The sequence below is a fragment of the Misgurnus anguillicaudatus genome, chromosome 5 (genome assembly GCF_027580225.2).
Source record: "Misgurnus anguillicaudatus chromosome 5, ASM2758022v2, whole genome shotgun sequence".
Classification (NCBI taxonomy): Eukaryota; Metazoa; Chordata; class Actinopteri; order Cypriniformes; family Cobitidae; genus Misgurnus; species Misgurnus anguillicaudatus.
The window spans coordinates 34,402,802-34,414,947 of NC_073341.2; the positions used below are offsets into that span (position 1 = coordinate 34,402,802).

Genomic DNA, 12,146 nt, shown 5'->3' on the forward strand with positions numbered 1-12,146 from the left:
TGGTAAATTGCCGTTAACATGTCATGTGTGAACAGAACCTTTCCGGTAAATCAGTGCTCCCAATTTACCAGTAAGACAGGTTGTAAGATTACCAGTAATTTACCGGTAAGCGCTGTGTGTGAACGAAAATTATAGGATTACCGGCATTTAGAACGGACGACGTCAGACCGTGCTGACAGCTTCGGGGCAATCATAGCGTTTTAATACAGATGACGCGTTTACCCCCGCAGTGTTTACGGACGTTTCCACACACATGCTGCTTAAAAGTTGAGCACACCTGAAGTTTACGTCCACATTTCTTCACCAAAGTTGTTTAAAACAGCTTACCGCCGAATTGCCGACGTCCTTAGCACGCCCTCTGTGAAGCCTAAAGTGCAAACTGTTTAAAACGCATTTTCAGTTTGACGTCGTCTCATTCAATGTTGTTTGGTCATGAGCAACTTCGCGACTGTTTACCACAGACGTGAAAACAACAAAATACGGACCGTGGATATGAACGACGTGGATTGTTTACAAATACAACACTGAGCTCGTCGCGTGCTACAGGTACTTCCGCTTTCTCAACGAATTTACCGGTATTTTGATACTGATGTGTGAATGATGTCTTACTGGTAAAATAACGGAACGGCACTGCGTGTGTGAACAGCACATTTTTGTATTTACTGGTAAATTCATTCTGGTAAATTCATGGTAATTTACCAGAATTACGTTGTGAAAGAGGCTAATGTCATGTATTTGTTACTCAACTGTTTTGTCCTATTTTCTTACCATTGACGCTTCGGTTTAGGGTTAGATTTACATAAAATGACTTCCTTACCCAAACCCAACTCTAACCCTAACGCGAGGCGACAATGTTTTAAAATTTAGAAAATAGAAAAAAATAAATCAGAAAAATAGTATAAACCAACACTTAAAGTGACATCCTAACGCAAACCCCAAATATAACCCTAAACCGAAGCGAAAATGGTTTAAAAATAGGAAAAAGCAGTTGAGTAACCAATATGTGACAATGACATATAAACAGAAATTTGTAATACGATCACGAAAAATCACAAAAATTCGTGACAGTGTTATGAAAAAGAATAAAAAAATTATGTGACTATACATAATTTTGTGAGACTGGGTAGCAGCTGCGGTTATGTGCCTGAACTTCCAGTCAGTATTTATTTATCAATCTGGCTAGTGGTTAAACTGATCTCTGAAACAAATGCCTTGTCAAAAAAAAATTTTTTAGGTTTGCTAAAGATAAGGGGAGATGAAGAGCATGGATCAAAACTGTGCAGAGAGGTTTGGCAGCCAGGCAAGAATTAAAGGACCTGTAACTATGTTGTATCATAGACGGTAAAAAAAGATGGACAACGTGACGTCGCCTCCCTCCATTGTAATGAATTGAAGCCAAAAATGTCCGACCATACTCTTAGAAAGGATGTGTTAATTTATTACACATCATTGTGCGGTAAGCTTTTAACACATTATGTGTAATTTTAACACATTATGTGTCATTTTGTGTTGATTTTGATTAAAAGTAACACAAAATGTGTTGTTTCAATAATAACACAGAGATGGGTGGATTCTGGGACAACGCAGTTACTGTGTTGTCCCAGAATCAACACTAATGTTCACGAACACATTCGTTCAAGAGTGCATGGTCGGCGCCATGTTACGTAAAAACGTCAGTTTGGAGCCAAGGCATTCGCAGAAGGAATCATCCGTGGAGCCAGAGGCGGAGCCGCGGTATCAAACTTCCGCCCAAACGCTCGCGCGACCAATTCAACCACGCCAATCATAACAACACGCCCTCATTTCTATAGCATCAAATTACTAGCTAAAATGAAACTTATCACAAAAATTAACACTTGAAAATTTTCCAAATCAGCGTGATAACACCTACCTGACAGGACCAAAACCATCTTTCGGAAACTTTTATTGGAAGTGTAAATAATTTTTTTATTTAGAGCAGAGTCCCATTTGTTTGAATGGAGAGGGCGGGGTTTATGACTTGTACTGCAGCCAGCCACCAGGGGGCAATCAAAGAGCCAGCGACTCCACTTTTCAAGACTTATAAGGCACACCCGTGGTGTATACATTAATTTTACACAGTAACATTAGCTCAGTTTAATAGTTGATACCCTTTATATATATATATATATATATATATATATATATATATATATATATATATATATATATATATATAAATCCATTTTGACAAAAACGTGTTTTCTATACCAAGAAAGTGACAAGATGAAAACCACTATTTTCTGTTACAAACTTTCACATAGCATCTTTAGGTTATAAAAACATAAAAAATTCAAATCCATAACTTGATTTTCAAAGATTTATTATAAAAACGAATTATTTTTTCCACAAAATGCAATAAATCCATGACAGTTTTTTATTTCAAAATGCTATAAATCTATTAAATCAATGTATAAATGTGCATTTATCTTTACCATTTATATTTATTTAGTTGACTAGTGGTATACAATGATTAAAAAATAAACATTAATGGCATTAACCAAAACACTTACTTTGTTATATTAAGAACACTTTCATTGCTGCTGTTATACTTGACGCCGTCTCTTAAAATTTTTCACAGCGATCAGCTGTGAAATGTTTTGGTCCTGCTCGATTTTCGTTGACTTTGAGTAAAATAATGTAAAGTTTTTAATAAGATCCTCTGGGGTCAATGTTTTAGCATGAGAAACTTGATGCTGTCGGGAGAACAAGCACCCGAGTGCCTCTCGCGGAAATTATTAGATGTTGATGGCTTAGTTTCTTTCCCATCGCAGAAAACCATCACAGTTTTATCAATGCAATTAAAGTAAAATTTTGTTTTGTTTGTTGATCAAGAAGTACAAAATAGATGAGGAAAACTAGGACTCCGTGTACTCAGCGCGCCGCCATTGTTTGTTTACATTGCGTGACTGGTGGGCTGTAATTTCAGGCATGGATTTATTGCATTCTGTAAAAAAGGAGGAGTGGCGTTTATCGCATTTTGGGGAAAAAGGGAGAAAAGATGACAGAATAACACGGCGGATATTGGATTTTGCGTGAAATTAAGAATTTACTTTTAACTACTGACCTGATATAATAATGATTTTGGCAGTAGATCATTTTTTTCCAAAAATGGCGTTTATCGCGTTTCGGAACCAAACTCTTCATATACATACAAATAAAATAATTAACTTATCATTAACTTCCCTTAAAATTAAAGGACTCTGTTGTTATTGATTCTATGAAGAAGTCTATCTGAAGTTTTATTATGTAGTTCACAAAAGCCGTTTGTTTATGTTGTTGCTGCAGAAACCGTCTATAGCATGCAAAAATCTCTTAAAATGCTGTCTACGTAGGTAGCTCACTAGAATTTGGACAGAGCCCCAGATTTTCTCTGGCACTAGGACTGGTGTGACTAACAATCTTGCAGTTCTGTTAGAGCAGGTCATGACAGGGCTTAGCCTTCTGCTTTCTTACAAAGTAACAAACCGGGTTAAACAAAATCAGACAGGTCTCAGATCTGTGTGTATCGGTACCGAAATGTTTCACGCCGTGTCTCGTGTCAGCGCATACAAACAGACAGGCGCACAATTAAAGCTGTCAGACACAAACTGGCAGGCATGGACACAAGAGGGCAGAGAGAGGCCAAGCATAATGATTACAGGGTGTAAGGGGGTGAGGAGGAGGCAGGTGCAGAATGCAGGCTCAGCAGCTAAGCATTACAGGAATTCAGCTCATGTACACAATAGACATAAAGGAATTCATGGACCTGCATACTTTATGCTGCTGACGGAGGCTATTAGACAAGACGCTGGCTTTTTAATGCATGTTTGCCTACTAATGAAACACCAAAACATCAAAGACATTTGAACTATTTTAAAGGGGACATTTTACAAGGCTTTTTTAAGATGTAAAATAAGTATTTGGTGTCCTCAAGAGACCATATAATTTATTATAACATGTTAAAATCGACACTTTGTAGGTGTGAGCAAAAATGTGTCATTTTGGGTGTGTCTCCTTTTAAATGCAAATGAGCTGATCTCTGCACTAAATGATAGTGCCGTGGTTTGATAGTGCAGATTAAGGGGTGATATTATCCCCTTTTGACATCACAAGGGGAGCCAGATTTCAATGACCTATTTATTCATATGCTTGCAAAGAATGGTTTATCAAAACTAAGTTTCTGGGTTGATCTTTTTCACATTTTCTAGGTTGATAGAAGCACTGGGGACCCAACTATAGCAATAAACATGGAAAAAGTCTGATTTTCATGATATGTCCCCTTTAAATCTCGACTAGTGATGAGTTGCAGTAACTTTTAACTAGGGATGCACGATATATCGGCCGGCATATCGTTATCGGCCGATAACTGCTTATTTTTAATATTATCGGTTATCGGTCTGATAGCAAAATTAGGCCGATAAATGAAAGCCGATAAATGATGGATTATTTTGGTTTGTTGAACCACTTCACTTGCTCATTGCTGGCCATGTGGAGTTTTGATTGGTGCTTTCTGTGATATAACACGAAGATGACACGTGTTGCGGGCTTAAAAAAAGTATGCTAGTCTAGCGCAAAGACAAGATGTCCGCGGTCTGCGAGTTTTTCATTGTGAAAATAATATGAATATTTATTGGCCTATAGATATCGGTTATCGGTATCGGCCAAAATTTTCATATCGGTGCATCCCTACTTTTAACCTCTTGACGCACACTAATTCTTGGGTGGGATGATGTCTTTTTTTTAAAGCGCTGCTAACAATGTCTATATACCCTACTGCCCACAAACATTATTAATATTAATACATCGTTAATCGGTTTATCGTTGTTGTCATCATTTAAAAGGTTTAGCACCAGTTTATGGTCTCTGTTTTGAGATTCAGATGCTCTAGCAGTTAAAATTGTTTAAATTATTTTGATAAGTTAATATAAAAACATATGCTGTCGTAACTTATATGTGATCATCATTTCCACTGTTCTTTCCCCTTTTTACATTATTTTTTTATCATATACATTTGGGTTTAATCTCACAGTGATGTAAATATTCCAGTGAAATTTGTAAATAATATTATCAGCATAGTTTTTTTTGAAATTGACTAAATTATAAACGTACAAAAAGAAAACATCTTATTTTGAGGCATTTTATGTGAACTTTGAATTTTGAAACCTATTTGAAGTCTAATTTACAGAGATCCCAATTTTGTGTGAATCAGTAATTCCAGTCACATAAATCAGATGTATGTTAATAATTCGAACCTAATTTAAAAAGTATAATTTTTAAAGGGTGCATTATTGAATTTTTTAAAGCCGTGAAGCAAGCAAGTTTTGTGAACCTTCTCAAGAAAGCATTGTTTTCAGAGGGAACCTGCAGTGTCATTGATCCACATTGTGGATGCAGACTCCTGTTGCAAACAACAGCATCAAACAGATCTCTTTCTTCACCCTGACTCACTCCATGAATAATTCCACTTGGAACCTAGAAAAATGGCAAATGTTATGCGGAGCATGCACCAAAAAATAGGGAGTTGTTGTAACATTTTGATTACTCCAAAGAGGAAAGGTTTGCTTTAAAGGCGACATTTCACAAGACTTTTTTAAGATGTCAAATAAATCTTTGGTGTCCCCAAAGTATGTATGTAAAGTTTTAGCTCAAAAACCATATAGATAATTTATTATAGCATGATAAAATTGCCACTTTGTAGGTGTGAGCAAAAATGTGCCGCTTTTGGGTGTGTCCCTCAAATGCAAATGAGCTGATCTCTGCACTAAATGGCAGTGCCGTTGGTTGGATAGTGCAGATTAAGCGGCGGTATTATCCCTCTCTGACATCACAAGGGGAGCCAAATTTCAATGAGCTATTTTTTCACCAAAACTACTGGGTTGTTCTTTTACACATTTTCTAGAAGCACCGGGGACCCAATTATAGCATTTAAACATGGAAAAAGTCAGATATTCATGATATGTCCCTTTTAAAGTTGCTTTGATATTGGATTTTCAGAAATGCAATTATAATAGGATTTCAAACCACATACTTGCTAAATATGATATGTAAAAAAACTGATTTATACTGAAAGTGTGAACAGTCTGTTCTTAAAAAAACTAACCCTTGGCTATGTATACTAGTTTTAGTGCACTTATTGCACTAATTGCTTCTATTGTGTACTACATTTGTAAGTCGCTTTGGATAAAAGTGTCTGCTAAATGACTAAAAGTCTATTGTATATAACATATTTTAGAATATTTTAATGATAAATAAATAATTATATTTTTTGAGTTTACCAGAAATTACACTGAAGAAAATGATTCAATTTACTCAATTTTTTAAGGTAAGGGGTTGCACACAATTTATTTAAGCTACATTTACAAAATTTTGTACATTTTGTACTAAACAGGAGTCTTGTTTGTTAACCTAATCAAGATTTCCAAGTACAGCAGCATTACATTTGGTGGACCAGCATATGTTGGTGCCTTTTTTGGCCCTTGTAATTCTTCCTGTTGCTCCCTAAAGGGCGATTTATAGTCGTGCGTAGGTCCTACGGCGTAGCTACGGCGTAGGCTATCCGTAGCCTGTGCGTAGCTCTGCGTAGCCTGACGCGCACCTCACAAAATTTCTAACAGCGCGTCGGCTCTACGCGGACCGTAAGCGCTGTGATTGGTCCACCAGAACCCCCCTCCCGTCAGGTAAAAAAAAACTGCGTCATAGGTTTTTCCGTTTGAGACGGTGAAAACAAAGATGAGCCAAGTTGAGGAGTGATTTAACTCAAACTGAAACATAAGTCGCTGTTTATTTACTTCCATCATTGCTGGTCTTCTCAAATTATACACAACAAGTTGCTATTTCTTCTTCGTTTGTGGGTTTACTTGCTTAGCTTCTTCTTCTGTGACGACTTCTGCTGCTACTGTGGTTACACGCGTGATTACTGCCAACCAGCGGTTTCGCGTGTGTTTGCACGTCGACGCGGACGGCGACGCACAAGTATAAATGAAAACCGACGCAGAACCTACGCCGTCGCTGCTACGCCGTAGGACCTACGCACGACTATAAATCGCACTTAAATCATTAGTTTGTTCCACAACAACCATTAAGCAATTTAAATTCAATCAGACTTTCATTCATTCAGCAGACCTCGATTGACCTCCGGATCATTATGATTATCCCACCTGCCTATAGCCCTCATAAAAATGCATTGCCTGTTTGCCTTCTCCGATATCTTTCAAACATTCAAGCATCTCACTTAGACAGACTTTGGTCTTTCGAGAGTAATTCAGGTCTTTTTAATCTCGTCCTAATCTTTACAGCCTCTCAAAAGCACCAGCTCAGCGCTCCTTCGGTGCACCAGTATTTTCCCCCTTTCCGTGCCAGCCAACAGTTTCCATGGTAACAGCAGCTTTAAGGGGAGTATCACATCAGCGGGGCTTCTTCAGCCCATCGCGCCATGAGCAGATGTGTGCGCCGTGCCAATCGCACAGCTATGCGCGCTTCAAACGAACGCTACGGATGACAGGAGAGGGAGACGTAAATCAGAAACAGAACGATAGAAATAGAATCGTCGTGTAGTTGCAGACATGACTGCTTAATGAAATTTTGTGAGTAATTTTGCCCTCTGGTCTGGCTTTGTACTCAGGGCTTCCTAAGCCGCAGATTGAAGGGTTCCATTAAACGTACCAAAAGCCAGCCGAAGCTCGACCGGCATAGCAGCTTCAGGAACATCTTACCGAGCTTTAGGAGCGCGGACAATGACAGGTAAGGTAAACCGCCGGCACATACACCTGTATGTGTACACATACTATATATTCTGGTTGCTTTTTGTTTACAGAAACATGTTCATGTTGACAGATGTCCAATGTTTGTAGTCACGGTGCGGAGTAATCAGTTATGAGGGAGTTTGTGTTAATATTTTGATTTTGTTGAATAGTGTATTTACATTAATCATCTGTCCTGAGCAATCTGCAATACATTTTTACTGTGGGCATTAATAATGGCCTGGCGAATTGTGCACATGCTCCAATATACTCCTAAGCTGTGGTGCTGATGTGGGTTTGAATTCAGTTTGTCATGATCTGTTCTACCTTTCCTCTACCTTTTATCTATTGTGAAGTGGTTAAATGCTTTTTAATTAAGTTGTTTATGCTTGGCAAATCTTTGTTTTCAGCTCACATTTGTTCTTAAATCATTTATCAGGTTGTTCTCTAAATGTTTGGCTTCTTTACTCGTCTCTATTAGGATTGTTTAGAGTCAATTATTGCAGTGCTGAAATGTCTGAGTCATCTTTCTCCCCAATGAATTGAGAGCACAGAGTGAAGAAGTGAATTGGATTACTCGGAGGATAAATGGTTTGGCTGCCTTCTAATTTGCAAGAGATAGCTTGTGAAATATTCGGCCAAGTAAAGTTGTTCAGGCTGTCAAGAGAAGAAATATAAGGCTCCAGGATTCTGGGTCCATACACTTAAAAAATGCTTTGTTATTTTCATGCCAGCATTATTGCGTTAAAAATTAACGAACCTAACCCACTGGGTTGTAATTAAACCTATGCCGAGTTGTTTCAACCCAAAATGTTGTATTGTTTTAATCTTTTAATGGGTCAAATCAGAGGCTTCATGCCCATTTAAACTGAGCGGGCACGTGCCACCTCGGTTTTTTGAGCCAAATGGATTTTGCATGCAACCTCAAAATCAAAGAAACGTCCATTAATCTGTTACATTCTTTTATAAAACGGTTAGTTCCAATCCTTGATTCTGATTGGTCAATAGGTGTGCTTTATTCACAATAAAACACTGCTACGACCGCTTCACCCAACAGTTCTATTTAATATCACTGTGCCCTTAGCAACACCCTTAGCAACACATAAACATATAATTAGACAAAGTTTGAGAACAGTTTGTTGTTTTTATTTGAGTTTTCATGTTGTTGTTCGCAGTCAGGGACTATTTTTTCTAGCGGAAGGAATGCTTTTATTGATTTACTTCATGAAAGTTGCAGTAATATTTTTTTTACTTTAATATTGTGTGGTAACCGTTTTATAAAAGCAATAAGGTACTCGAGGCAAGTGCTGTATCGTGAATAAGTAACGGCTGAAGGGGTTGCAGGCACTCCGCTTCGCGTCGTGCCTAACAACGCCCTTCAGCCGTTACTTATTCACGATACAGCACAGCCTCTCGTACCTTATTGCTTACTTAATCTGTTTAATATGCACAATATTATCAATTCTGTGCTGCATCCTTCATTATTGAACATTAAAATCAATCACATAACTATAGCTTATGTCATTTTCTTTGTGTATATACTTTATGGATTTAAAATTACATTAATTTCATATGATAATGCAGTTGTTATGCAAAATGCATCATGACACAATTAAACAAGTCATTAAACAAAACGTAAATAAACAAGACATGCCGATTCAGATGTAAATATGATGCCAATATGTCATTATTCCGATTGAATAGTATTTGATATAAAAGTTAGTCAACGCTTTTATTTTGGAGGTTTTTGAATGAAGGCATTCTGATTGTTAGAAATGTAGGTGACATGGAAAAGACTGAAAGCTCAATAATATATTTCGTTTGATGTCTGTGTATGCACAAATTTCTGTTAGCTGTGCACACTGTGCCCCCTTAAAAAAAACTGATGCATGACGCCCCTGGGTCAAATATAAAGATCTGTGGCTGGGTTCGTCCATTTTTGACCCAACAGCAGCATTTTTTAAACTAGGGAAGAGCAGGGAAAAAGTACAATTTTTCAGAAAAACTTAATTTGTAAGATAATGTTTTATATATATATATATATATATATATATATATATATATATATATATATATATATATATATATATATATATACATAAGTAGCGCATTTTTATTTTTGACCCTGTCTGGAGGGACGAACCTAACACACGGGTAGGTCAAAAGTAACACAACAAAACAAGATACCAGAAGTTTTTGGTAAATATACACGACTATGATCTTGTTAATGTGACTGCAAACATATTTTGTCATTTATCTTTGCAAAATATAATTCAATTTCATTTTCATTTTAAATTATGTTTTATCAAATCTTTCAAAAGCAACCTGACGGTACAAACTTGAATTGTTGAAAATAAAAAATAAATTTAACAGTTTGAACATTATAAAATCAAATTAGAATACATTTTTAACATAATGCAACAGTATTAGCAGTGGGACAAAAATAACAAGTGTTACTTTCGTCCCGACAGGAACTCCTGACATTTAAACCCGATCTACTTTTATTTGAAACACTCAGAGGAGTGTAACTTCAGGATGTGTTAGATCAGTGGTTCCCAAACTTTTTCAGCCTGCGGCCCCCCTTGTGTACGGTGCATTCCTTCGCGGCCCCCCAAAGAAAATTTGTGACAAAAAACTGTTCTAAAACTCCACATTTTAATAAAAAAACATTAAATTATACAAAAAGTATTGGTTAGTAGCCTTATTTTTATTTAGATTTAATTACACAGAATTCACGATAAATTAATGTATTTCATAAAACTGGGGCCCCCCTGGCACCATCTCCCGGCCCCCAGTTTGAAAACCACTGTGTTAGAGCACTAAATAACCTGTAGATTGATTAGTATTTTAAGACATGAAATTAGAAACACAACGCATCATAAGAAAAAAATGACCGCTTTAGGAATTTATCATGTTTGATAAATTCCACACACTTACACACCAAAGGTATCATGGTTGAAAACAGCTTTCCGGACCTAGACGCGCAAAACGGTAAGGAAATAATTAGATATTTGTCAGCTCTGTCAAGGGTTGCTTGCTAAAATTGCTGTCATAGTTTGGAATGAAAATGTTATCAGGGCTCAGAGAAAATCGCTTTGTTACTTTCGCCCCGGTTCTCCCCTATGCAGTTTTAACAATAGTTTATGTAAAGAAATAAACAAATCTATATGAATTCATTTAATCACATACCAAGCCATTGGGTTAAATTACTGACCCAACAATGGGATAACAACCCAGTATAGGTTAAATCACAATCCAACCGGTTTGGTTGTCCCTTTTTGACCCTGTGCTGGGTTTAATTTTTTTTTTATTTAAATTATAGACTTATCGACTTACCTTCTAGACTTATTTCATTATACTTTAAAAGTGTATTGCATTTTGAAGCTTGGCAATGCCGGTCCTTGTTCACTTTTATTATTTGGTAAAAATTATCCACTAAATTTCACATTTTTTGCTTTATGGAAATCAAAATATCAAGTCTGGAGTAACTTTAGGGTGAGCAAATACATGTTTATCTTTGTGTGCGCTTATATTTACTGTCAACCACACACACATGAACTGTGCAGTGATTTGTTTGTTTACTGCAAAAATTGTGCCTTGGTCCCCTCTTTTCTCTTGTTATTTTAAGCCTTGTATGTGAAAGTATTATTTTTTCCCATAAGGAGAATCTCAAGAGTGTTTTCTCTGACATGGGAATTTGTTGAGTCACTCTACAGACCTGTGAACAACACAATGCCAAAGACTTTCTCATCGTCAGCCTTGTGTTTGTTGCTGTGGTGTTAGCAGAAAAAATGGCCTTGGTTGTCCAGAGATTTAATGCCTCATTACATCAGCTTATTATCCTGGGAGAGAAACTCCTATCGTCTTCATAGCACTAAGGTGTGTGCATTAGATATGACACACGCACAATTTTTTTTTTTAATGTTGTGCCAGCATCTGTACCAGAGTGACTGTGCCTGTCCCCTTAGGTTATGGGTCATTTCACCAGATTGTTCAGCTTGTCTGGACCTGACGTTTGCAAAGTCGATGTGAAATAGTTCGGATAAGGTCTGTGGTTTGTGCGCCAACATGTAGCATCAGTGTGCTCACGGCGACCCGAGTTCAATTCTCGTCTCTGATTGCCTTTTCCGATCCCGCTCCCCTATCTCCACCGAACACTTTCCTGTCTTTGTTCAGAAAATAGTTCAAATAAGGTCAAGCAGTGTTTTACAGTACTTACTGTGTTACTAATGGTGCTGAAATTGCAGACTTCCTACTTTGTGGTTTTGATTTACAGACTGATTTCTCCAATCCAAGGTTTAGATGTTAAAAGGACAAGACATTGGATTGAATTATTGCATTGAATTTGCAGCATTAACGCTTGCAGTAAACAGCGTCGGGATCACTGATGCACAGCCTCAGAAACGA

General features: G+C 37.2%; 1 protein-coding gene across 4 annotated transcripts in view; it reads left to right on the top strand.

Moving 5' to 3' along the window:
• dab2ipa (DAB2 interacting protein a) overlaps window positions 1–12,146 on the top strand; it is a 140,130-nt gene that overhangs the window by 56,972 nt on the left and 71,012 nt on the right. For all 4 annotated transcript variants that reach the window (XM_055167770.2, XM_055167771.2, XM_055167773.2 and 1 more), the window contains one exon: window positions 7,622–7,740. In XM_055167770.2, the coding sequence (XP_055023745.2) occupies window positions 7,622–7,740 (119 nt within the window). The remainder of the gene's footprint in view (window positions 1–7,621; window positions 7,741–12,146) is intronic.